A 27136-nucleotide genomic window follows, 5' to 3' on the forward strand; every position below is an offset into this window, starting at 1 on the left:
TTTTTCACCAGCCTTTCAGAATTTGCTCATTTCCTGATAACTTTCTTAAAGTCCATTTCCTGTGTTCCTGCAGATACCAATTTTCTTCTCAAAATTAGAGGCCTGCCTCTATAAACCGAGTCCTTTTCTTTTACGCCTATTTTTCCAAGGAAAATCACTCCGTGACGTTTTTTGGAACCTCCAGCAAACTTAGCTGGTTTTGCCTGCTCAGAGCTAGTCTTGTGATTTGAAAAACCAGGTTCATACCTCTGGATCCCCACTAACGCTGGCTTTCAGAGCAATGCAGTTCACAGGCATGTATGAAAGGGAACTCAGCACTTCTGCTGACAGGAGCAATAAAGACCCCTGTATCATCTCCACTTTTAGAAGTGCCGCTCGTGCCCTACTCCCCCTCTTAAAATTCTTGTAAATTATTGACTCGTATGTATTCTGTACACATCTCGTAAAAGTAACAGAACTCTTGCTTTTAACTGTCCTGTTAATCTGGGGTCTAATCAGATTCTTGTGACTTCATGACAGGAACAAGACACTGAAAGCTTTCACGTCCCCTGAGCTCTTTGGTTTACAAAACCAGTGAAGTAACTGGGAGTCCTCCCGGAAGACGCCCAATAGTACCAGTGTCTGTATCACTAGGTACTTATTTTGTACCAGTTAATGTTAGAAGGGAAAGTAAAAATGGCCACGGGAAGTACATTTCAAATTCTCTTCTCTAAGCTGTTATCCAGGACTAAACAGTTTAAAACCAACTTACGTTTTTAAGGGAAGCGACTTCTTTTGTTTTTCCTCAACAGAAATTTTTAAGCAAACATACAAAGTACAAGTGCTGGAGAATATTTATTTTCACTGTATCATAACATTACTCTCATTAGCTGTTTTGTTTAAATACAAAAATCATTCACAAGCAAATTAGTCAAATAAGGTTTTGTACACCATAGGTGCTGGTGCTTTGGAATTCCAGATGTAGTAATCAGAAGAAATCAGTTCCCGGGCTAAAAAAAAAAAAAAACCACGCAAGAAAAATAAGCATTACAGGGTGCCTTACAATCAGACATTCCTTCATCCAAGTTAAGAGACTACTAATCCATCCTTACTAGTTTACAGAAAAAGTATAATGGCCTCTTTAAACTGTAAGACTCTTATTATTATTTGAAAATCGTTTCTGATAATGAGACGTTTAAAGTCTCAGCTTCAATTACCTTTACTAATGTATCAGTCATGAGCTTAAAATTCAAACAGAGGTTAAGTCAAAAGCAGGTGGATGGCTTGGATTTTGTGCAATGAATATAAATTGCATACGCGATATAAAACATACAGTGTGAAAATGTCGCTTTTTTGTATTACAATTTAGGATTGAATATGACCTGTCACAAAATTAACAGTGTAGATCACAGTTTTCAAAAGGCATTTACAGAGTTCTGCTAACATGACTGACAGAAGTTGCAATAGACAGACAGCAACAAATAAAAATGCTTCCATTAGACAGTACTGCTCAGATTTAATGAGTGCCTACTGTGTTCCCAATTAGTATATTTTTGGTGCAGACTTGGAAGTAGTCATGTGTTAACTCAAGAATAAGCAGATTTGGTTTCTGCTCCACAGATTCAATGTAAAGCCACATCCACCAAGGGATGTTGGTGTGATGACACTGACAGCAACAGTCTCACCTTGCATGCAGGAGCTGAGTTCTGTACCTGGGTATTGCCAATCCACAAGTCACCTCTCCAACAACAGTGGCCTAAACAAGGTGCCAGACTAGGGAGAGGCATTCTCTGCTCCCTCAGTAAAAGTTCTGCCATTATGCAGATGTCCTGGTTTTGGCTGGGATAGAGTTAATTTTCTTCCTAGTAGCTGGTACAATGCTGTGTTTTGGATTTAGTATGAGAACAACGTTGATAGCACACTGATGGTTCAGTTGTTGTGAAGTAGTGCTTACACTACTCAAGGACTTTTCAGCTTCCCATGCTCTGCCAGGTGCACAAGAAGGTGTGGGGGGGCACAGCCAGGACAGCTGACCCCAGCTGCCCAAAGGGCTATTCCATACCATACGGCGTCATGCTCAGTATAGAAACTGGGGGAGTTGGCCGGGGGGCAGCGATCGCTGCTTGGGAACTGTGTGGGTGTTGGTCAGTGGGCAGTGAGCAATTGCATTGTGCATCACTTGTTTTGTACATTCTTTTATCATTATTATTATTTTCTCTTCCTCTGCTGTCCTATGAAACTGTCTTTATCTCAACCCACGGGTTTTACTTTTTTTTCTGATTCTCTCCCCCATCCCACCAGGGACAGGGACGGGGGGGGACGGGGGTGGGGGGAGGGTGAGTGAGGGGCTGTGTGGTGCTTAATTGCTGACTGGGTTTAAACCACAACAGCAGAGCATGGTAAAACATCCCAGGGCAAAGGGGAGAGAGAGCCCAAGAGAGAGAGACTGGCTTTGTAACTGAGTAATAAGAGATTTCATCTGAAAGGGAGATGCCAGTCCCTACTCCAGGGACACTTTAAGCATCACAAAAAAAAAAGTACAAAGCAGAAAACAAAATTTCTGGGATGTCCCAAGCAAACCAGGAAAAAGCTTTGTCCAACTTTAGCTACATAATTTAATTTAGTCACTGACATCCAGTTCATAAGTTCAATACGCAGTTTCAGTTAAATAAATGACATTTTTAGCAACTCACATGCAGTAATTTTGGGTTTTCCTGGTACAAAGATCTGAATAGAATGCTGGTCTACATAACATCCAGTAAGTGTAAAGTCTGGGATCCTAAAATACAGCTATAGAAAGAGAGGGAAAAACACGATCAGATGCATGTTGTCATGCTTGCTGTGCAAATATTGGCAATTTGTGTTACATGCTCTTGGTGTGCAAGCATACTCCAAAATGACAGGATGTCAAATCCTGTAAGCAAGAAAACAGAAAACTCCAGGCTGAGAACAAAGAGGCTAATTATTATGCCTGATTTAAAAACAATGTATCTTCATAGCCAATTTTAAGATAATAAAAAAATGACTACTAAGGCCTCTTTTCACAGAGCCTGCAACTTACTTTTACATAAGCAGTGTTCCCAGTGCAAACATAATCAGTTGGGTGCTCTTTGCCTGCAGTGCCAAAAGACACGGTTCCAGTCAGAGAAACTTCCAAAGATTTAGGGAACTTCTGTCCTAAAGCCAGAAACACCATCTATCAGAAATTATACAGCTGGGCCTTACACTACACAAAACTGACTGGGGGAGTAAGAGTGCACAGAGGTATTCTGCTTACCGATGACCCAAACCAGTAGGCTCTTCTCTCGTGACAAATCCAGCTGGCCATAACTAACTTTGTACTCTAATTGAGCGATTGGGCCCCTACAGTGTGACAGAGGAGAAATAAAGCCATTGGAATTAGTATCATTCGGTATTTGTTAACACCCATTTTGTTAAAGAAAGCAACAAAATGCTGAAAGACATTCTTTATGTGCATACAGACAAATCATACCTATCTGAGCACACTGCTAATTTATGGAAAGAAATTACAGAGCAGGAGGAAATCACCGTCGTCTCAACCTAGTAATCATAAAAGAGCTGTTGATATTTTACTGGCTTTAGTTCACTCATAGTGTTTTACTAACGCTATGACCAGCATCAGCAACTTTGTATCATTTAATCTTTAAATTTTCATGATCATTAAGTGACAGCGTAGTCATGGCAGTTGTCAGAGAGGCTTAAATGAAAAGTATCGTTTTAATTTTAAACAACTATATTTTTGATAAGCTGATCTGTAGCTAGGATTAGCAGTCTTAAGGAACAGGTAACTCTGGGTTGGAAGTGATCTCGAGACTTAATCCACCTGGAGGATTGTGGCAGCGTTTCACGTTAAAAACACCACAGGGAAACAGGATGTGCAACAGAAGTATTCAGAACGTTACCAAATATTCTGGTACAATTCTGTATTCTGGAAATCACAAGAATTCCAAGGGGGCTTCCCGACATTTGCAAGGTCGGTGTCCACTGGTAGTACTTTGATGGAGCATAATCTCCTATATCGACTTCTGACAGGTTCATTTCAGGAAGATCACAGAGAAATGGAAGAAATTTATTTAGGATTTATTTATTCTTACCTGTTGAAAAACGGTATACGAGCTTCACAGTACTCAAAAGAATTCTTTATGCTTTCATGAAGCTTTAAATTAACTGTTATTTTTAACTGTGATCCCTCTTCAATGAATTGATAACATCCCAAAATTGGCGGAACAGGAACCTGGAAAAAACTGTATTCATTCTCAAGATAAATTAACACCATCATCGTAAGATCAGTTATATACTCTTTTCTTCGCTGAAGTACTTTAAAAAATAACAAATACATATTAATTGCTGACTGTGCCAGACTCTTCAGGCTGCTTGGGATACATAGATTTGTGGTATTATGCACTTGACATCCCAGCCTGGATTCATTTTGTCTAATTCAGGCATCTAAGTAAGGCATTTAAAGTAAGAGCAGCCATGCCAAGCAGTCAAAGTTACTGGCACCTCCTGAACGTGACTCAGATGACTCAAGTCCTGGAGTGCCTTCCAAGCAGTTTATTATATAAAAAACATTCTACCTGCCTGTATCGGACTGAAATTCATTCAGACATGTTCAACAACACAGATATTTTTATTCCCATTTGAAGACTGGAAAATAATGAAGGTCAGGGATGTTATTACCTGGGAAGTGTAGTAACACAAGTTGAATGAATCTGAAGGAGGAATGAAAGGAAATTTGTAAGGTCCATTATACACAGAATCATCCAATGGCTCGGCACTACTGGACATCAGCATGGCAGGGTCAACCGAAGTCACACAATGATGGACCACGATATCTTGGAGCGGAGGACCATTAGTCGGGAGATTCAAACTGAGGGTTACACTTGGTGCAGATCCCTCTATGTCACACTTGAAAAAATGAAGTCAAGAAGTTATTCTAAAATATCTCCCTCAAGTCAGAATTAGATGTTCAAAAATCGAATACAAGCTTTAAAAAAAAAAAAAAAAAAAAATCACACTAAAAATTTTCAGCTGGCTTCAAACATTAGTACTGACAAATACTTTCAAAACAAAGTCCCTTTCCCATTTCTGTAGCCTTTCCCACAGTAGGGCTAGCGACGCAGTCTAGCTAAATGTCCCTTAACTGACAAGTACTCTTTAGCAAGAAAACAGCAGATAAGCAAGCCAAGGACTTACTGCACAGCTACATCATTATGAATGTTACATAAACACTTGGTGATAGTCTAATTAATTCAGTTACTTTTACAACATCCGCTTAATGGACTCAAGCATGCTATTAATGGCCACTGTGGTCCCATGTCAGCTTTCTCACAGCAACCACGTGCAGCACATCCATTGTCTCGTCCCTCCGTCTGCCAGCTCAGCAAAGCATGATTACACCAGGGCTTTCTTCTTATGTAAGGCCATCCACTCTGCAAGATGACCTAGAAACGTGTCCCTCCGAGAGATGGAAGCTGTTCACCCACATAATCCCTACCAGCATGACTGGTGGGAAATAACCCAGTCTTCAGAAGCGCAGTACTTAGGTTGGCTTCCTTAGGAGATGAGTATCCCACCTCTTGTAAATAATTAAATTACCATGATCTACTTCATTAGGTCTTTCTCCTCTTAAAACACTGGCAGTTACAAATACAATGTACTGTGATAATACAGTGTGCTTCCTAAGCATAATTCAGAACGAAGAATGTTAAATACAACAATAATAGAAAACACAGATTTCAATGTATTTCATAATTCTTATTGATCTATTTAGTCAATATTCCCCAATTTTTAATATTAAAAAATGAAAACCATTGTCACATACAAAAACATTCAAAATAATTATACAACCAGTTTCTTTCACCAGATTCTGTATCAATGGTTCTTATGCCAGCCAAACAAACAGCATTTATGGATTAAAAATTTTGTTGTAATACAATAAAGTAGGATAGAAGATTAAACTTTCATTTGGTAGGAAAAGTAATGAAAAATGCTCACGTAAAGACACTTGTAGAAGACTCATTCAGAAGTTCTGTTTCTAATCATTATTTAACACATTGCTTATTAGATAGCTGGAAATAAACTTGCTGTTAGCACTACCATTTCTTAGTCTCTATATGCAAAGACTGTATGTAATGATTTCTCCTTATGTCATTTAAAATAAGAAAAATTCAGGAAAATAGATGCAATGTAGCTACTGCTGGAAATTTAAGTCCCATAAATAGTTACTGAAAAAATGCATGAAGCATGCAGGAAAAAAACAGTGAAGATCAAAATAAAAAACACTGCTAACGCATCAGCCTAATATGTAATAGTTCATTACACTTTGAAACATTACAGTATTAGAAATTCACCGATCACATACCAAAGTAAAATGCCATGAGTATTTACTTTCCCAGTGTGCTTGCATTGAAAAATACTTCGGCCAGACATGCCCACATAAAATGCTCTCACCTTGCAATTTACAGCTCCATAAACTTGCCACATGTCCACAACATCTCTTTTGTCGTACTGCATACACTTGACTTTTTCAGTGATACAGACATTAACCTGAGGCTTGCCTTTATATGTGTTGGATCTCCAAGCTGGTTGATTCTCATCTGTAGGCATTTCCTGAATGTCATCAAACGAGCTGTTTAAGCTGCGTATGTTTGTGTTTAAGGGGGTGCCAAGCGGACAGGCCTGTATAAGCAAATTTCGAAGCTGGCCTATTTTCGCGCTCATCTCAGCTTCATTTTTCCGACTTGGAGAGATGTAGTCCACAATGCCTAACAAAAGAGCCAGTCCTTGTGAGAGCCCACTAACGGTGAGGAGGGGCGGCCGTGGCTCCAAGGTCTCCTCAACTAGTGGAAGACATGCATATATCAGACCACTCTTCTGAAAAGCAAGCACGGGCCAGAGATCCCCTCCTTCGGTGCGAACTGAGTATACCGATGAATGATTGATTCGAGTACAAGTATCTCGATGCTCCACAAAAATATGGTCATCTATGAGTCTCAGTTCAAAAAGCAAGGCTTTAAGAAAAGCGCTGTCAGATGGTACAGGCACATGTGTTGACCCGTTGAAGGTCTCAGCACGTATTTCAACGGTGGGGTAACGTCTGTGACAGAAATAAGAGCGTTTTAGCACTACTCATCTTTTCCCACCCAAAATACCGTACCAACAGAATTCCTAGAAGCAGAACCAAGCAATCCCTTTTCTGGCTGTCAGAGAATGCAAAAGCAATATAAAAAATCTTTGGAATATGGATATAATCAAGGATGGGTTTCTCTTAGGTATTCAAATAACTCCCAAAGGCCCCCCGGTCCTACAAGTAACCTTGTTTAAGTGGAAGCCAGCAGCGTCCCGATAGAAACAGTGACGGGATCAGAATCTAAATCTTTGTCAATAAAACTATTTCACGAGTAGTTAGGATTTGTTCTAGCAGGTGGATTTTTACTGGAAACTTTGAGCAAATACATTCACTCATTTTTTTAATAAAACGTGAATCTGTCTGTCCACCCCTCCTGTTGCACAAAGGTATAGGATGTTTAAATGACACTAACGAACTCAAGCATGAATCACACCAGTGCAGCAAAACCTCAACAGCAAAAAATTTCTAAGAGGCGAGATCACACTGAAGACAAGTTTTCACACATTTAAGAAAACGGATGTCCCACATCATAAAATTCAATTACAACAGCTTTTTGTCTAGTTACAGTATGCTACTGCTACAGCTTTGCTACTCTACTAAACACTATATTTATGAGACAGTATAATGGAAGTTACTTATATATAGGTTCTTCATTACTGTTCTGAGCTTACACAATTGATCTACAGCAGTTCCTTTAATTGATTACCAGGATTAACTAGAAATCTTTACAATATTATAAATACAAAAAGATTTCACTGTACATAAGTCCATTTTTTCCACCAAGAGCTGCATGGTTTTGGGGGGGAGGTGAAATGGATTCCACACTCCAAGTGCAATATATGCGACTTAAAGCTGTTATGACTGCTTCATAATTTAATTTTTTTTTACTTTTCAGTATTTAAGACGTAATCATGCTACAGAGACAGAAGGTTTTGTAAATTTTAAAACTGCTATGTTGCATCAATGTATATATTTCATTTCAAATTTCCTAGAGATAAAGTTTGAGAAAAATCATACTAGCTGTTTAATGCTACATCTGGGATTTTTTCTTCTGAAGCAGTATTATTTTTTAAAGGAGAGACGGATGAATTTCTTCTCAAGCTAACCGAAATTTATCAAGAGGAACTGAAGATTTGTCTTTTAATAAATAGCCGAGAAAAGAAAAATTATTACTTCCACTAATGCATTGGTTTTCATCCTTTTTTGGAATTACAGACTCCCCTGAGTCTCTCTTACATTAAGTTTGATAACAAGCTAGCTTTTCTACATTCTCTTTCATGGATTCCCTCAGTAGTTATCCACGGACCCTCAAAGTCCCTATCACAGGTTACACGCCAGGCAACTAGTTAAATCACTTTATGAATCACCTTGTAGCAGACCTGTTCTCAGGCTGCATGTTTGTTTGCACTCAGAGCCACGCTTACACACAAACACAGGAGAAAAAATGCACAGATACTTAAATGCCTTCATTTATTCCCCTTTTTATACCATATTTTTAAATACACATTGACAGTCTTTTTCTTAAAATTGTCATGGAACTTGTAATCCCAGCAATGTGGTACTTTGCTTTATCTATGACCTCCATATGTAGCGCTCCCCTTCTGCTCCTGAACACACTTACATGGTTCTTATCCTGTTGCCTTTAAGTCCCACCTACACCATCTTTTCTTAACTGTGTAGCAGAGTCTCTTGCTGGAGGCAGCTACACTTCCTCAGGCTTATATTCAGTGACTGTGCTTTTTTGTTTGAGTCTTAATCAGGCATCTAGAGCTTTTTTTTTTTCAGTAAGGAAAAAGCAAGCATAGGCAGAGAGAAGCCAGAGCTACGAGATCTGTAAACAGGATACAGATGACAGTAAAACGCCTCCCTGCAGTCTCACATCTATTTTGAAGAGCAAAGAAACAGAGTGGTTTTGCAGCTTGAAAATTTATGAGGACTTCCAGAGCAAGGTTGTTGATAAGAGCCTACATGTAACCTTGGTGAGCATCTCTTATTTTTGGCTGATGCTTCCAAAACAAAGGAAGAGGTGATATTTCAGTCTAGTTTTGTCTTACTTATGTCCCAGTCTGCCTGCTCTGTTTGCTGAAGCTGTCCCCATGCCACACCAATCTTCTCCTCCCACTGAATCTTCCCAGCTTCAGCTGAGTCATTAGATGATTAGTTAGCCTTTCAGATCTCAGTTTTTCAGTATTCCCTTCTAGAAAGTGATGAAAAATTTAAAAGATGAAAGTTTCCAGGGATGAATGAGCTTAGGTGATTCAAGAGAGAAACCATACTTGTTGCCTGAATTAAGTTATGATCAGCTCAAAAAAAGTGGAATGCTTTGATGTCCCAGATGTCTTCTCTGAGGTTAAAGATCAGGGCTCATGTATCTCCAGCTGAGTGCGTAAGTCCCGAAACCAACAGTTTCCATGTGATCCGGCATTCTTTATATTGTCTGTGTGCTTTGTTGAATTTAAGGTCAGTTAGGAGGATAAACTTGGGGTTTCCACAGCCCTATTATTTCCTCTGGGAACTTGAAAGATCTAAGTCTGGAAATCACTTGAAGTATCAAGTATAGTTTGCCCTTTTCAAAGGAGCGCTATTCCTTGTCTCTGCCACTTACTGTGTGACAAGTTACTTCACATATCCCTGTCACTAGCCCCCCTTTCCTCCATGGTGATTACACTCTCAGCTTTTTGGGACAAGGCTTTCTCTTTCTCTGTGTTTGTAGAGGGGAGGCCTCATCTCTAGTCTTGTAGGTAATACAAGGACCATAATACTAATCCTAAAACAATCAGAGGAATGTCCAATGTAGAGATCTGTCTGCACCTGAAGATGGAAGATAGCCTACTTGCTCTTTTTTTTTTTTTTTTACCCCCTTCTAGGTCCTCTCTTCAGTTTTACTGAATTCAGACTAGGCCTGTAGGTCATGTCTCTTTATCCAGGTCTCAGTATTTTTCCTTTCCCTCTCATTCTTTGGAATGGAGTCCTCTGAAACCACAGAGAGTACACAGAAATGCCAATAAATTTTGCCAGACCAACAAAAGCAGCCTGCCTAGCCCAAAGTCTTACTTAAAACTCAGTAAAAGTTCCAAATAAAAAGTCCTCCTTTGGTTCACTGACTTAAAAAAACTGTCTCTGTATGCAAAAATTAAAATCAAATGGAAAGTTAAATTTCTGCCTGAAAATACTGTACTTTTAGCACAAGTACAGAACAAGATGAAGAGCACATAAGCAAAACACATGCTTTCCACTTTGCGCATGTTGTTCATCTAACAGTGCTTCATAATCACTACCTTGTCCTTGTTCCATGTAAGGACAGAGAAGAGCTCAGTAAAATCTTCACAGTAACTAACAGAAAGAGGAACAGAGAAAGATAAGTCACGCGCAAAATGCAGAAGTTATAAAAAAATATTTAGGCCGTTGTGAAGAGCACATTATCTGAACCTAGAAATTTTCAAACCCGGCTTCAGAAACGTGCAGTGGCCATCGGCGCTTTGAAGAGCGAGGGGATGATGAGGCACCAGACTATTTCGCTATTTCTGCATCTGCTTCGGGGCCCCGAGGCAGCCCCGGCTGCCCTGAAAACACCGGCGCCCTCCCATGCGAACCTGCCAGCTCGCTCTTTCTCTCTCTCCACCCCTTACCGGGGCCAGAAGCCCGACAAGACGCGCGGCCCGGCGAGAGGCCAGAAAACCCCCGCCGCGGGCCGCCCCGCCGAGCCCCGGCCCCCTGAGGGCACTCGGCCCGGCCTGACCCGCGGGCCTGCCCAGCCGCCGGGCCCGGGCCCGCGCCCCCACCCCCCGCCTCCCCCGCCCCGGTCTCCCCAGGCAGCCGGCCCGGCGCGCCGCCGTTACCTGGAGAAGAGCACGGTGCCGCCGGCCACGGGGTCGTGCCTGAGGAGCCACAGCGCCCGCAGGGCCATGGCGCCGGCGGCGCGGCGCTGAGGGCGGCCGGGGCGCTGCGGAGGGGCCGCCGCGGCCGGGGAGGGGCCGGGAGCTGCGCGCGGCGGCGGCCGCCCGGCGCAGGCCCATTTCCGGCGGGCGGAGGCGGCGCCGCGGCGGCTGCTGCTGCTGCTGCTGCCGGGGCGGCGGGACACAATGGGCGGCAGCGGCGGGGCGGCGGCGGGCCGCTGAGGAGCCCCACCGCCCTTCCTGCGGCCATGGCTACCACGGCCGAGCTCTTCGAGGTGGGTGCGGGCAGCGTCGGGGCTCCCTGCGGGCTTCCCCGGGCGGAGGGGGCCGCGCTGGGCCCGGGGGCGGGAGGCGGCGGCCCGGCGGTGGTGGGGCCGGGCGGGGCGGCTCTCTGAGGGGATGCGGCGGCCTACCCCCGCCGCGGCTGGGGCGCAGCCCGCCGGGCGAGCTCCTGCTAGGGCGGCGAGGCCGCGGGGAGGCAAATGGGCCCTCCCGCCCGGCGTGAGGGCGTGTGCGGGGAGCGAGCGGCGCAGCGCCGGAACCTGAGGAAGCGGGGTGTCGGTGCGGGGGGCTGAGGAAACGGGGTGGGGGGAGCGTGGGTGATGCCCCGGGAGGATGCAGTCCCTCACCTTCCCTCAGGCGAGGGCTTTAGATGCCTCTCACGCCGGGGTCTCCTTCCCCTAGGGCTCCCAGGTCTTTGCAGCAGGTGGGGTGCTGCTTTCAGCAGGGTCACAGGCCATGCCAGGCCCGACCGCCAAGCAGATAACGTGACTCTTCTTCTCCCGAAGGAACATATTCAGTTGACCCCAGCGCCATGGTATCTCAGCGCAGCTTTTACTTTTCTGAAATAAGGAAATAACTTTGCCCTCCCTTTAGCCGCTGTGGAACTGAGGCACAAGAAGCCAAATAGCTTGCCCTAGGCCATGCACGAGCAGGGCAGGAATATAGCAAGAGTCTGGCAAATTTTTCTCTTCTGACCTGGACCACAGGCTCTCGTGATGTGACTTGTGATTAACAGAAAGTGTTTGTCCCCACTTGCTAGTGCATGGGGATGTGGTATCGTTACTAGGTATCCTGTATTTGCTCTCTGAGTCACTCAAGAGCTGGTTGTTCATTTGGTGTGTTAACACTGGGACACGCTTTGCCCAGCCTTCAGGAAAGGTCTTCCTGTTTCTCTGGAAGATCCTTTAACTGTGGTTTATATAAATGCATTGTGTGCACTTGTATTTATGAATCACTGTTATGACACATGAGTGTTATGACTCACATCTTTTGGCTTGCATGGTTTAAAAAAAATAGCAACACTAATATACCATGTTCTAAGTAGCTAGATTGCCAGGTTTTATACCCTCTCTACACCCATCTAGCTGTCCTAGGAGTCCATTGATGTCTCAACATGATGACAATGCGGTTCTGTTGTTTGTGGGATGTTGAATGTGAGATAACTTGGATGTGGAAAGAAAACTGTATGTTTTGGCTGCTTTGTGTCATGCAACAATTTGTTCCATTTTGCAATAGCAATAAAGATGAAATTGCAAGGTAGGTGAGACCTTTGTCTAAAGACAGGGCTTGAAATTATGTTTTCCAATATGGAAACCAGTATTTCTTTCTCTCCTGCTTTCACTTTCTTTCACTCCAAAGGCAAGAGAGGTATTATGGACGTTCACTAAATTAATGTTGCCTACTATGTTAGTTTGAAGTCGCTGCCATGAAGGTTAGAACATGAAAACATATGCTTATTATGGGAGTAATCCTGAGCTGCATACGGAGGGTAGTATTTGCCTGCAATGTTCGCATGAAAGTGTGTTTGAAAGTAATTTTCAGTATAGATGTGTGACGTTGCATAGAAGGGTCTGTGCTGAAAATGGACACAACATGGACTCAATTCTCCCTTATATATAACAATGATTTAACAATGATTACTTCTAAACTGGATTTTAATGTGGCTAGGTCCAGTTTAGTTTCATTTATACAGACCAGATCAAACCAGGTTATCATCCACTTCAGGCATATCTCTTATTAAATCAGTAGTATTGGTTGAATGGATAGGATCACGTTAATTCATCTAGAGCTAGAGGGAAGTTCAAAGCTGTGAAGAAATTGACTGTTAGGGCTCATCTGATAACAGGCAAAGGACTTGCAAATGACATTTGTAATAGCTGATTTTCAGCAATTTCTGCAGAACTGGATAGGAGACTTAAAATAGGAGTTAGGCTGTCAGATAGCTATAGGTAACCCTATTATCAAGATAGCATTAAAAAGAGCAAATGTATGTGGAAGGTGTAGATATACAAAGAAAACTAAAAAGTTTTTGATTTGCAGTGGAACGTGTGAAGTCATGTCTTAAGATGACACTGTTGAACTTCATTTATTCTTTGTAAAGCAAAAAGATTACTTTTGGCACACCCTTTGTGAAAATTTGGAAGAAAAAACTCATTTTGTTTCTCTGTTGGTGCAGTATTCTGCACATAATAATATCCCCTATGGTTACTATTTCTTAAATAATAGAGAACAGGGTTTCTATGATAAAAAACTGAAGGATAGGTCTCCTATGTAAGTGTTGTTGAAAACCAGGTATTTTCCAAGTTATGCCCCTTTAAAATATTACTACACCTGCATATAGCAGTGATTCTGCCCTCATTTAGGTCTAACTAAACTAACTAACGCTCTTTGCCAATGTGTCAAATTGTTAAAACAAAATGCAGGTTCATAATTTTTGCAGAATAGCAGATGTTGCAGCAGGAGAGAGGCAGACTGGGAGATGGGGTGAGCATTGTGGGAGAAGGGGACACGTGTGAGTGCCCACACTATGGGGAGGGGAGCGGAGGGGACTGGGCTGCTGCCGGTTCCGTTTGGCTGGTTGGGTGGCACTGGGTTTGGGGTTAACCACAGCGTTTGTTGCCATGTGCCCGGCTAGTTTTTGGGATGCAGGGGAGGGAGCTGCAGGTACTCTGTGTACACGTGCACTCGAGGGAGCTTTAGAGGAGTATAGAGGCATAATGGATAGAGCAAGATTGGCATTGTAAATTTTTTTTTTTTTGGAGGGTCTAGGGCATGTATATCGGATTTCCTTAGAGAGGAGGCTTTGATAGGCTTGCAGCAAAATGTTGTTTTGCAAAAGAAAGAAAAAAATTCAAGGTCATTATGTGTGTGTACGTGAATTATCTTTTAGTGCGAACATCTGAAGGAAGGAAGAAATGTTATATACGCACAGAGAGCATCAGTAAACAGTGCACCCTTTATATAGAGTTCTTCCATAGTGCTGTACTTGGCATTGGTATCCTTGTAACTAGAGTGGTAATCCAGCTGAATTACAGGATCTTCAGAGGAAAGATTGTGGTTGTGATTTTCATATAAAGAAGTGCCACAAAGAGCCATAAGGTAATTAGGAAGCTGGAGGACTCCCCTGAAGGGAATGTTACTGTATCGAATGGCTCATTTCACCTGTAATTAAAATTGCAAAAATGTTCCTGAACATTTAGATGTAAAGGTGACATAAGGAGAGAATTTACACTTGGTATGAAAACACTGCGTTATAACTTTTCATCAAAAGGATTCACGTAAAGGAAACCTAATGTTGTGTATCAGGAAGAACTGGGTTAAAGAGATGAGTGACTTGAGAGAAATTGTATGAGGTATCATCCAGTTATTTCTGAAGCTTAACCAAGGAGGCTGAGCAAAACACAGTTACTCTAGTCAGTCTTTGAATGAGGAATTACTGGGTGATCTGTTGAAAGGGTGAAACTTCCGTCCTGTCTAGCAGGATTCAGCATGTTGCAAAGTATATTTAAAAAAAATTTATATTTGTGTTTGATAGCTGGCCCTGACTGGATAGGGCATAATGTGTTTTTGAGGAACGACAAACCTTTAACTGCCAATATTTGCTTTCCAACCCTTGTTTTTCGTTATTAAAATAATACTATAATGCTATTTTTTCCCTCCCTCTTACTTCTGACAAGGTTTTAGACCTGTTGATACAAGAACCGATTTGAGACCTGTGGAGGTCTGTTTATTTTTTATTATTTTTATTTTTTTAAACCAAGCTTTATCAATAGCAGTGGTGGCATGTTCACATGTTGCATTGTCAGAAATGAGTTGTGGCAAATACCACTATTAACCAGAGCCACTCCTGGCTCTGTGTTGGGTTGTGTTTCACAGTTTTAGAACCATTGCTGCATGTAATTTAAAAGCTTTCCATGAAATCCTGGTGGTTGTGAGAACACTTTGCTTACTGATCCTAGATGTGCTGATGTTAGCACCTAAACAATACTGTTAGATTACCAATGAAGCTGAAGTGATAAATAATAGTTTTTTAAGGGGTAGGTGTTGGACTGTATTTTGAGTATTTAATACTAACTATGTGAAGAGATGTTTGAGCTGGCTGAAGTATTAGGCCAACTAAAATAGGAGCTCTTGGTGTTATAATGAGGTCTCTGCCTTCAGAAAATGTTGTTGGATGGAAAAATAATCTTAACTGTTCACCATTGTGTGGTATTTTCATGGAAGATCCAGCAAATATTATGGAAGAAACTTGAGTAACCTTGTGTTTTTAGTATCACTCATGCCCTGTTTTTCCTTCTTGGGAAAGTCAAGTCCATCATCTGTTTTTATGCTTGCTTTGTTTTTTTTCCTTTTTATCTGCCTTGTTTCTGCAGCTGCAGTTTGTTGCATAGTGTCCAGTGGCAGCCTTGCACTGTTTTTGCCACGGGGCAATGCCGTGGTCAGTTCTGCCTGTAATGCCATGTTGTGAACTGCTTCAGAGAGTTGAGCAACTGCAAAGAAAACTTACTTTGCCACGTAATTTTTTAGATCAGTTTTCCTATCTGATTTGCTGCACAGCTGATGGCTGGGTCTTGTGATGTAGTATCTCAAATCAGTGTAGCTGCTGCATGGTTCAGACACTTTGTAATGACAAGCCATAAGCTCACCTGGAAATAAGGACAGGTAATTTAGAGCCAACTCTTCACAGATGTGCAGCAAATTCTTTGCTAGTAGTCTGGCAATCTCTAGACTAGATGTTCAAACCCACTGTATTAAGAACAGTGTTCTCTATATTAAATATGTAAACATAAGAGGTGATGGGGTAATTGTCAACACTGTACTTGCTCTTGATTGTAATAAAGCTTCCAAACGCTTTCAAAATGATGTGTAAGCAGCTGCTTAAAGAACAACCTGCTGTGGCATATTGTAAGGAGTTTTTATTCTGTGGCTAGGAGCCTTTTGTGGCAGATGAATACATTGAACGCCTGGCATGGAGAACACCTGGAGGAGGTTCCAGAGGTGGAGAAGCTTTTGATCCGAAAAGGTAAAATAAAATTGCATAATGGCCAAAGTGAATGTATCTCTAATTGTACTGTTTTATTACACATATAACAAAAAGCCTGTATGTAGTGTTGCTGTGTGCCCAAGGAGGCTTTCATTTGGGAGAATTGCTAGAATTTGTGACCATGAGCCAATTATTCAGAACCAATTATTCTGTAACAAGAGTAGGGAAAGTCACTTTCTGATTTAGACCTTTTGAATGAAGGAGAATTGATGTTGTTTGTCCTTGTCAGGCATGAATGTTCCAAAGCACTAGAGCTGCCGGATTAAAGCATAATATGAGGCTTCACTGCTATGATAGTTAAGTCAATTTAATGAGTTTCTTGCTAGTTTAGCTCCCTGAGCTGGCTTGTTAAGACCCAGTAGTTTACAGTCCTGGTGCAAATAAAAGGCACAAACAGGTAGGATGGGAAGAAAGGCAGGAACATGGCAATGTTGGCTTAGATTGTTTTAAACTGAATTTGTGTAGTCTGAATCAAAGGAACAGCTTGCTGCTGCTGAATGGAGATGGGCTTGTGCCCCTCTTCCTTGTTCTTAGCTGCACACTGTGCTGGCTCATCTTGAGCTAGCTCTAGGCACGTGATCTCATGATAAGCTAATCTAACTCACTAAAATGTCAGAACACTAAACTGACAAGAAAAAGAAATAAACTTTTTTTTTTTTCTAGTTGGGTTAGCAGTTTTGGGGGACTGGAAGAGCCTGGGAGCGGGTGCAAAAGGAGGAGGCTGTGTGTCTGAGCTGGTGGTGAGAAGGAATGTGGGTGTGGACAGAAGCTAGGGTAGGGGAAGTGGGGAAGGAGGAGGTAGGGCAGGACCTTCTCTTGTTTGTGGTGAGCTGGCTTGGCTCTGAGAAACCTTGCTCTAAGAAGCCAGCTCTCTGGTTACTGGGCCAGCATTGGGTGGTGCATTGGTAACACAGATGCACAATTTTATACAGCAGTGTTCAACGTCTAAGCTTCTGTACTCCAAACCTCTGGATCTACTTTTGTTTTGAAAGGAGTGACTGTTTCAAATATGCTATTTTTTAGCTTTTGTACCAGTATTGGTATTCTTTCTAGAGATGGAATTAACTTAAGTGTTTTCATTTTTGACGTGATTATAACTTGGGAGATGAGCTTGACCTTCTTCCTGTTATGGTTATGGAATGCTGTTGAGCTAGCAGGCTCAACAAAGTTTAGCTACCTGAATATTAATTTAGATTATGGTGATATGAATTCAAAAGTGCAATAGCTGTTCCTTAGTGACTTCTCGTCTACAGGATCTTATTCCAGGTTGAGATTGATTGTAGTAATCTGAGCTAGAACTCTTAAGAAGTTTAGGAATTACTAACTTCATAGACAAGCTGCTGTAGTTCTAAAGCAAATACAAAAAGCTTCCTTAGCATGGTCAAAGGACATTCCTTCTGGAGCAGTCTGGCTCTTTAGAGGCTATGAGAAGAGGAAGGATATTGTTGGAGTTCTAGCAAGGTGCCTGAACCCTTGACATCCAGTCTGGGACCGGTATCCCATCCAGAGCTTTACATGCGAGTGAAGCAGGAAGAAGCCTTGAAATACACAACATTGCTTCCTATAGCTCATTCCCCACAGTTGTGCCTGGTATATACTTTAGGGTAGTTAAACTGTGTTGGTATTGGTACAAATCATTAACCCATCTTCTATATTTCTGCTGGTTTGCTTGTGTTAACTTCTGGGAAGCACTTTCGTATTTTTCAGGACAAGTGGGAGAATCCTGCAACAGTAAATATTTTTCTTGTGGAATCTTCTTGTATTGGGCAGGGAGCCAAAACTAATATCAAAAAGAAACAGATCTTTTGGTGTATGTTTTTTCTTTTCCCTTTTTAGAAGATGATGCTTTTGTTTGGTAGAAAGAATGTTGGATTCTTTATTCTGAGAAACCTGACCAGCGGCTACCTCTTCTACTTCAGCATTCTTTCCTCTCTCACTATATTGAATACTTTTGCTGAATAAATGCTGAGTGGGCACAATACCTGTTTAAAAAACAAACCCCAAACTGAACTGAATCAGCTAGTTAAAATTAATAGAAACTATCTGCACTTCTCTAGGCTTTTGTTTGAAAGAATGCTTTGTCACTTACTGTCGTTTACAGAAGTATTTTTAAAATAAAATGTAAACGTAAGTCTGTTCTGTGTGGTTTTCTGTGGAATCTAATGCAATGTGCTTACTCTTGGGCCTCTGGCAAGCAGGAAGTGGAGGAAAGAAGTCATAAACATCTGTCCCAATCCAGTTTTCTTTAATAAGTTGTGCCTTTAAGTCAGTTACTGTTATAAAGATATCACTTGAAATAGGTTTTTCGACCAATACAGTGAGCAAAAAGGCAGTTCACATGCTCCAAGCAGCAGGGTAAAAGCCATTCATTTTAGCAGCAGAAGTTAAAACTGAAAATTCAGTGACCCTCCATGCAACTAAAGAGAATCACGTTAGTATCATTTAGGTGTTGCTCAGAGAAAGCTCTAGGTGTTGGCCAAGAGAAGTACTGTGGTTGTTACTGGGAAGGAGTCATGTGAGGGTAGAATAATACGTTCTAATAATACATTTTCCTTTCTGGTTGCTGAGAGTGTCTAGCCAGGAGAGGAACAGTGTGCTCATTGTGCTTTTCGGCAGCACTGCAGGTTGGAAGGGCTTCACATTCACAGTATACCTTCTGAATAGAGTATATATGAAAATGCAGATTCCCGAGTTGTCTAGAAAGAGCTCCCTGGAAGAGATTCCCGTTTCCTCTCCTCTTCTGCTTTGACATTAAACCTGGACAGCAGAAGTCTCAAATCTTTCCTATGTTTTCAGTTATTAGCATGAGTTTTATGGCTATGGAGGATCTGGGAATAATCCATTCCCAGAGCATCAGTGACTGGGATGTTTAGAAAAGTATAAGCTGAAAAGATGACTGGAATGGGACAGAATGGACAGAAACAGGAATGAGAAAGAGAGACATTGAGAATGGAATGAAAAATAATAGAGGAAATTTAAGAATGCATTCAGATGTACCGTGTTTGGGAAGAGTAAAATGTGAGTCTGAAAGGAAAATCAAAGTGATGGGAAAGGGCAGAAGAAACCCCCCTTAAAATGGTATATGTTATAGGAAGAAAAGAGGTGAAGTCAAGAAGCAACATGGTGATAACCAAAACAACATTATGAGACTATGTGATTGTATTCATTGCCTATTAATAGGATGCTGATTTACAAGTTTACAGTAACGTGCAGTACGGTAGAAAATATTTTCCTGTTACAGCCCTTATATTGAAGGGATGTAGTGGCCTAAGCTCTCTTTGTCCTTATGAGACTTATTTAGGGAAGATGGGGATATAGGGATTTTTGTACCTGTAGCAGAGCCACATTCTTGAGTGACTGGTATTTAGGTATTCCTCTCTCCACTGGCCTGCCTTTTATGTGATCACATAGTTTTTATGTAGGCATAGAGTTCTACACAACTAGGGCGATGTAGTTTAAAACAAAATAGCGTTTGTAAGTTAGACATGATTATATCAGCCTTGTAGGCAACTTCTTTTCTTTGAGGTTTTTTTAAGCTCTCTGCAGAAGACAATGTCTTGCAAACTAAAGTCTGCTTTCCTGTATTTTATTTTAAATCAGATTATTGGAAGAATTTGTAAATCATATCCAAGAATTACAGGTAATGGATGAAAGGATTCAGAGAAAGGTGGAGAAACTAGAACAGCAATGCCAGAAGGAAGCGAAGGAATTTGCCAAGAAAGTGCAAGAGCTGCAGAAAAGCAACCAGGTAAAATCTAAAGAGTATAGTCAGTGCTAAGCTGTGCAAGTTTTAAAAGCATCACATGCTCTATTAACATTTCTTGGTACAGCGTGCTACTGTTTGAGATAAGAATAAAGAGGGTTTGATGGAAAACAATTTCCCCTGTCAAAGGGGGCTTATCTGCATGTTCTGTTAATGAGTGTTAGCTATTCTGAAATTAGCAACTCTTCACAATAGTTTAAAGGAAGACACTAAACTTTAAGCAGTTGTGTGTACTTAATTAGTGGTTCTGAGTAGTTCTGTAGTTCTGAGTTACAGCACCTGGAAAGCTGATGCCTGCATTTCACTATGCTTCTCACTGAAGTAAATCTAGTGTTTCCTAAAGTACAGTAAATGGAAATAATGAGTTTTGTGTCCGTGTCTCTGTTCTCCCAGGTTGCCTTCCAACATTTCCAAGAACTAGATGAGCACATCAGCTATGTAGCAACTAAGGTCTGTCACCTTGGTGACCAACTGGAGGGGGTAAACACGCCACGGCAACGGGCTGTGGAGGCTCAGAAGCTGATGAAATACTTTAATGAGTTTCTGGATGGAGAGCTGAAGTCTGATGTTTTTACAAACTCTGAAAAGGTAAGAGCTGTCAGCGGGATGAAAGCAGTTCAAAGCAATAAGCAGTACTGCCCTAATTACAAGCTGCTACCATGACTTACCATGGTCAGACTTCAAACCAGTGAGTGACTGACTTGTTAAAGTTTCATTGTTCTGAAATGTAAATTAACAACACTAGGCTGCAGATTGCTGATAAAGCATTTGTATTCAGTGATGCTTAATGTGGCAATGTTGGCATTTTTCATTTTATGAAATTATCGGAGATTTGAGAAATGCTGGGAGGGCAACTTTAGAGTGCATACAATATCTGCCTTTTTCCTTTGAACCCCTTGCCTCAGATCCATCCTGTAATGCAGAACGTTTCTGAATACCACTTCTTTGTGAAACTTTACTCTGTTGGGTCAGTCCACTGGCCTTGGATACCTTTTTGTCACAGCATGCCTTTGGGCTTTGTGTAGTCCTGTGGTTATGTCTCCACCCTCTGAATTTAGAGGAACCGGGCAGGAAAACTTCAAAGAAATGTTAAAGCATTTTGGTTTTTTATGCTTCAAGAGTATGTTCATGAAGCAAATATAATCTGAGTGGTGTGGCTAATAGAAATAAACTGAAGGAAAAGTGTCCAGCTGTCAGCAAAAGGGCACATATTAGATTTCCCTATGCAGTTTGAAAGATAAGTAAAGTTGTTGGTTTAGGGGCTTTTTTGAGGTGTGTCCGGAAGAATCTTCCTGCTCTCCTTAAATTCTATGCAATGGTATGATTGTAGTCAGGAAAAAATTACGATATATGGGAACAACAAAAACTTGGTTTGCGCATTCAGCAAAAAATATGTGCTTGAAATGCAGCTCATAAAGGATCTGAGAATAAGTTAATAGTCATCCCCTCTCTACTGAGCTGAAGGTTTCTCTTGGGGAAATGAAAAACTAATAATTTGATACAGTTGTATTCCCAAGAAGTCAGTTGCATAGTGACTTTCAATTCATAGTCTGTGGATATATGGTAATTAACTGTTGATAGTTTGCCCTCGTCAAACCAGGTAGCACATAAAAACTTCTCTGACTTCTTAGGAAAATAGAAAGGTTTCAACATAACAAAAATTCTTCTATGGACAGCCTTTTCCAGATCTGCATAAGTTTTTCTTTTGTTCCCCCCCCCCCCCCCGAAATAAAACATGCGTTTTAAAAATATTTAATGGCAACGTGGTAAATAACACAATTCTCTAACTTACACTTTGTTTTCTGCTGAAAAGTCTCATATAGAATTCAACTTTCACTTTACTTATAACTTAAGGTTTCATAATACTTTCTGGTGGAAGATCTGAAAAAAACAGGTAGATAAATAGGGTAAACCTGGAAATTGGTAAACAAATCCATCTTTATACACCCTGAAGAATAATAAGATATTCAGCAAGTCTGGAGGAAGACATATGTAGTAAAGGCCAGAAGTCTTCTGCCAGTCTGCAGAGGAAGTGTGTGGGAACACAAACAAGATTTTCTGGATACAAGTTACCTTACTGAGGCTAATTTCAGTCAAGGTGGGTTAGTACTGTTCTGTAACTTTTTGTCTCCCAGTTTAAATAGCAAGTAGAAGTAGCATTTATAAAAGAACCTGTCTAGACATGTGCTATCGCATCTTAGTGCATCTTTGAACTAAAAATAGTTTTAAAGTATGAGATAGTAACAAATATTCTTAAATGTAAAACCTTAGTGCTTTGTCAGTGCCTTCTGATCTTTGAACTGATGTGGGTTTTAGATAGAGTTTTGGAGGATGTCATGATTTTTTGTACTATGCCATCCCTCACAAGTGTGGATTTTTCTTTGGGACATTGAGGGCAGGGGATACTGTGAAAGGAGAGGCAAGAAAAGAATTCTAATGCAGTTATTTCCTAGGGAATTCATATTTTTCTCAGTAGTGTCAGTTCTTAAAATCTGTTGGATTCCTTTTCCCCCTACACTCAAGTTGTTGCTTCCCACATTACTTTCTCCTAGCCGTACAGAGCAATTTCTAACTTACCATCTCTGTGAACGTTTTTCCTTGCTGTCTTGTCCCATGTTATGTATTGTGTGTCTTCATCCTCTGAATCCTTATAATTTCCCTTGCACTGCCACCTAACCAGTCCCTCTCCTGTGCTGGAGTCTTGAAGTGAGCAAATCACTCCAGTTAAAACAATTAAGCTATCAAAATGATCTAGCAGTTCACTTGTTTATCATGTGATAGCATTGCCCTGTGTTTAATGTGTTTACTGTTATTCTTACTTCCTTTTCTCCATTTATGTTCTGTACTCAACATTATTCCATTATGCCTTTTAACTTGTTCATAAAAATATTTTGTGTTAAAATTCTCTCTTGCCATTATTTGTCCACGATTTTTCAGATTTTTTTCTAGATATTACAGCCTTGAAGTTGTATTTTAGAGAATCTATATTTATTTTGATTTAATAGTTTACAGAAGCCCAATTCAATTAAAAATGAAATATGTCCAGATTTAAGCAGAAACCATGGAGAATTGATTTGTCATGGCTTCTGTTGCGCATGAGAAAAGGCCCTGAATTCAGTAAAATCTTAGTTAGTTAACAGCCATTGTGTGAAGAAGAGACAAAGAAAATATTGCATTCATGGGTTGTTTTGTTCTTTCTCTTTTTTTTTTTTTGTAACATCGGTGTATAACTGCTAATATATAGACTAGTCTAATGACATCAGTATTGATCACGATTGTTAGTTAGGTATTAAGGTTGCTGTAAGCTAATAGAAATAACTGCTGTTTCATTGGATTTATTTGAGGAGCATAGCCGCTTTTGACTTGAGGCTATTGTAAGCTGACAGTTCAAAACATAAGCTGCTCTTAATAAGCAGAATAGATATACTTTGAGAGCCCCTATTTTTGCTGAACAACCAACCTAGCGTGATGCCTGTGTTCTGTATTCTTACCTGTGTGTCTTGCTCTATTCTTTAAAAGTTTTAATCCCAACCTGCTCTAAGTGGTGGGAGAATAGGATTTCATTACTTCCTTTCCTCTCACTCCAGTTCCCTGGAACATGACTAACAGGAAGAACAAGATAAACTGCATGTTCTCCATGTTCTCCGTTGTGTCAACTTCTAAAGGTTTTGCTTGAATGTAGTAGCTGGAGCTTTTATCGTCCCCTTTGAGGTGCCTTCCAGTCACCAAGACAGCATAATAAAGCCTGTAAAACCATCCCAGAACCGTGTCCAGTTTGGGCCAGTCAACACTGTGTGCTTAAATCCACTGAACTTCAGTTACAACCAGCTGTGTTTCCCCACATTTTCAAATTGGTGTTTTCTGTAGTTTTAGTCGGCCTAGTGAAATAGTCACTAAGTGCTAACTAGGTGCGCTTCCCATGCCAACTGATCGTGGAAGAATAAATTATAACAGGTTTCGCTGTCCAGGACAGAGCAGAAATTTGCATGCTGCGTTAACTTTATTTGTTAGCTTTTGTATTCATGCGACTATTCATATTTTGTAGATGCATGGGTAACTAACTTTCATCTTGATCTTTGCTTTGGACCTCAGAGGTTATAATTTCTAATACAGCTTCCATTTCTCCTTCCTTGGGAGAATGTGAGGTACTCCAACTATGCTCTGCTTTGTTCCCCTTTTTCCCCTTCCTCCCCTCTCTATGCAGAGCACTGTCATGGTTTTTTTGGATACAGCTCCACAGCTAATTTCATCAATCGCAGAGAATTCCCCAGTGCTTTTCCTGACATGTCTGAAAGGGTTGCTAGCCATTTCACTTCTGAGTTCAACAGAGATCTCTTCTGGTTGGGTGTGATTCAGTAACACTTTTATCCTAATTCCTTGTAAAGTATAATGTGTAGTTCAGCCAGCTCTGTGTTACAGCTATATATTTTATTCCCAAATAGAAGGGTGCAAATTTTCATGAGATTGCTCTAGCCACATTCTGATCTAATCAGCCCTGAGAGAATCTTTGGTCTGCAAGCTATACGGCTATGTCGGCGTAGTGCAGCGATGAGCTATTTGTCCAGGTAGCTTAGACACCTACACAGACATGCCCAATGTGAACGTACAATAAAAGACTTTTTATCATGTTTTGACCTATATAATTTTATGTTTTAAAAAAAAAAAAACCTTAAGCATCATAAAAGTACATAGAGGAACTTTAAGGGGGTGATCTCTTCCATGAGTATATCAACTCAACCAGCTTTAGCAGTAGGAACTACGTGTATGAAAATTGGACAGCAGAGGGGGAGGAAAGGAATAGCCCACAATCAGACCTTCTTTAATAATTCTGTCATGTTTTACTCTTAACAGATTAAAGAGGCAGCTGATATTATTCAGAAATTGCATTTGATTGCACAGGAACTGCCTTTTGACAGGTAAAATTCTATCTGAACATCTTTTAAAAAAACCAAAAATCTTCATAGTATAATTTTCTGATGCTTCCCTTGTCTACTTTTTTGGTGCTTTACTTAGTGGTTCATGTAGCTTTTGAGATGGATTGTGTGCTTATTTCTCTCTCCTCTATTCTCGAATTTGTGTTCACACACCCGTGTTGTAGGATCATCTTTACATACACATCCTAAACTGCTTAACAGACTTTTAATGGGATAATTTTGCTGTGCTGACTTAATGCTAGATTTGAATTAGATGCTTGTAGGTTTTTATGGATATAAAGCATGTTAACTTTTCTGTCGTCTTTGTGTTGCATGTTTTCATTTTTAAGTAGAGTGCCTGTTACTCATGACCTAGGATGTCTGTGATTTCTCTTGTGATGTGGATTTGAATTTAATCATGGTATTTTTGTTGTTAACAGGTTTTCTGAAGTAAAATCAAAGATAGCAAGTAAGTTATCTATCCAGTTCAATCCATATTCCTATATTTGAGTTGTTAAAGATGATTAAAGAAGTATGCAGTACTGTCAGTATTACAGTTTTTGTCAGTGCTTGTATTGCATAGCCTGATGGATTTTTGTTGTTATCCCCTTTCCTCTCCAGGTAAGTACCATGATTTAGAGTGCCAGCTAATTCAAGAGTTTACCAGTGCACAGCGGAGAGGCGAAATCTCCAGAATGAGAGAAGTAGCAGCAGTTTTGCTTCATTTTAAGGTAAAAACTGAGGGTTTTAATTTAAATATGTAAATAAAACAACCCATGATACAATAAGTGCCTGTTTTAAGTGAACGTATTTGCATGAGCACAAGCACTGTATCAGATAACACGTATAACTTTAAAAATACTGAGATGTTCCATCCGAAATCAAATGCAGGGGAATAAAAGAGGCAGATGATGGGGGATTGGAGGCAGTGTCAGTAGAGACCATTCTAAGAGAGTATTTTCTTGTATGTGTGTGAAGTGACTTTCATGCTTGAGAAAGTCTTGAAACCTGTGGTGTATATCCATGTAGAGTGGTGATAAGTGACGTTACGTTAGGTTTGTGACAAAAATGGGTTTGAAAGAGTAGCTTTCACGTTGTCATGAATCAATTAATCTGTTTTTTGCAATAACTTCTTCGCAGGGGTTATATTTCCTTGATTTCATTCTATACTGAGAGCATGGAGAACCTGCTTTAACATTGAGTTGTTTTGCTCCTTCCATAGGGCTATTCCCATTGCGTTGATGTGTACATAAAACAGTGTCAAGAGGTAATGCATTTTGTTTTACATGTATCTCTTTGGATGTTGATTTATTTAGTCGTATAGGTTGTTGTAAATATATTATGAAATATGCTTCTAAAACCCTAGGGTGCATTCCTGAGGAATGACGTCTTTGAAGATGCAGCCATTCTCTGCCAGCGAGTGAATAAGCAAGTTGGAGAAGTCTTTAGCAATCCAGAGACTGTGCTAGCCAAACTCATTCAAAATATCTTTGAAGTTAAACTTCAGGTATTTCAAATTTTAACATGCTGAAGTTCACTGAGGAAACTTTTCATCCCAAAATATTGTATCTAGTAGTAACAATTAATGAGAATTTACAATATTTGTAACCTTGTATAAGGATGTAGAATCACAGCTGATTGCTCTGTATCAATTCAGACAGATAATCAAGCCTATATCAAAGAAAGCTGCTTGTACTCTGAATACAGTGCAACTGAAAATACTCAAATTCAATATGTAAAATTATAAGGGAATCAGTGTGTTCCTCAGCTCATTCACAAGATGTCATATGCATATTTGATTTCTTCTGTATGCCCCCTACCAAGAGTATGTCAGGAAAAGAAGTTTCACATTTAATAAGTATCTTTAATCTGTTCATTCTTGGAATTGAGTTTCATGTGTGAGGTTAGCATTGAATAAGCAAAAATAACTTATGTTGTAAATACTGTCTCACAGCTAATACAATAGTTATATGAAAGTCTGAAATAGTTGAAAATATTAAGTTTTCCATCCTGCGAATACACTCACTTAAGTGTGTAAAGTTAACAACATGACTATTCGTTGCAAAAAGCAATTTCCCTGTACATGTTATTTTCCTTGTAGTGTAC

At 40.5% G+C, this 27136-nt stretch overlaps 2 protein-coding genes across 5 annotated transcripts in view; one reads left to right on the forward strand and one right to left on the reverse strand.

Moving 5' to 3' along the window:
- Positions 1–815: 815 nt before the first annotated feature.
- Positions 816–11138, reverse strand: AP5M1 (adaptor related protein complex 5 subunit mu 1). Of its 2 annotated transcripts, XM_075503863.1 has the most exons (8): positions 10972–11137; positions 6454–7099; positions 4681–4908; positions 4095–4234; positions 3257–3342; positions 3041–3156; positions 2673–2769; positions 816–989 (listed from the first exon to the last, which is right to left on the reverse strand). In XM_075503863.1, exons 1-8 carry the CDS (start codon positions 11037–11039, stop codon positions 907–909), a joined length of 1464 nt encoding a protein of 487 aa, XP_075359978.1. In that variant the 5' UTR covers positions 11040–11137; the 3' UTR covers positions 816–906. The 2 variants fall into 2 exon arrangements, 1 of the variants encoding a protein (XP_075359978.1); XR_012776027.1 differs by lacking the exon at positions 816–989 and having other exon boundaries at positions 3041–3175; positions 10972–11138.
- Positions 11134–27136, forward strand: part of EXOC5 (exocyst complex component 5) — a 28798-nt gene continuing 12795 nt past the window's right edge. The window contains exons 1-9 of one of the 3 annotated variants that reach the window (XM_075503862.1): positions 11134–11303; positions 16242–16333; positions 19955–20102; positions 20511–20705; positions 24969–25033; positions 25471–25499; positions 25652–25761; positions 26253–26297; positions 26397–26537. In XM_075503862.1, the coding sequence (XP_075359977.1) occupies positions 11277–11303; positions 16242–16333; positions 19955–20102; positions 20511–20705; positions 24969–25033; positions 25471–25499; positions 25652–25761; positions 26253–26297; positions 26397–26537 (852 nt within the window). In that variant the 5' untranslated portion in view covers positions 11134–11276. The remainder of the gene's footprint in view (positions 11304–16241; positions 16334–19954; positions 20103–20510; positions 20706–24968; positions 25034–25470; positions 25500–25651; positions 25762–26252; positions 26298–26396; positions 26538–27136) is intronic. The other 2 variants (XM_075503860.1, XM_075503861.1) reach the window with 2 other exon arrangements.

Source organism: Mycteria americana, chromosome 5 (assembly GCF_035582795.1).
Source record: "Mycteria americana isolate JAX WOST 10 ecotype Jacksonville Zoo and Gardens chromosome 5, USCA_MyAme_1.0, whole genome shotgun sequence".
Classification (NCBI taxonomy): Eukaryota; Metazoa; Chordata; class Aves; order Ciconiiformes; family Ciconiidae; genus Mycteria; species Mycteria americana.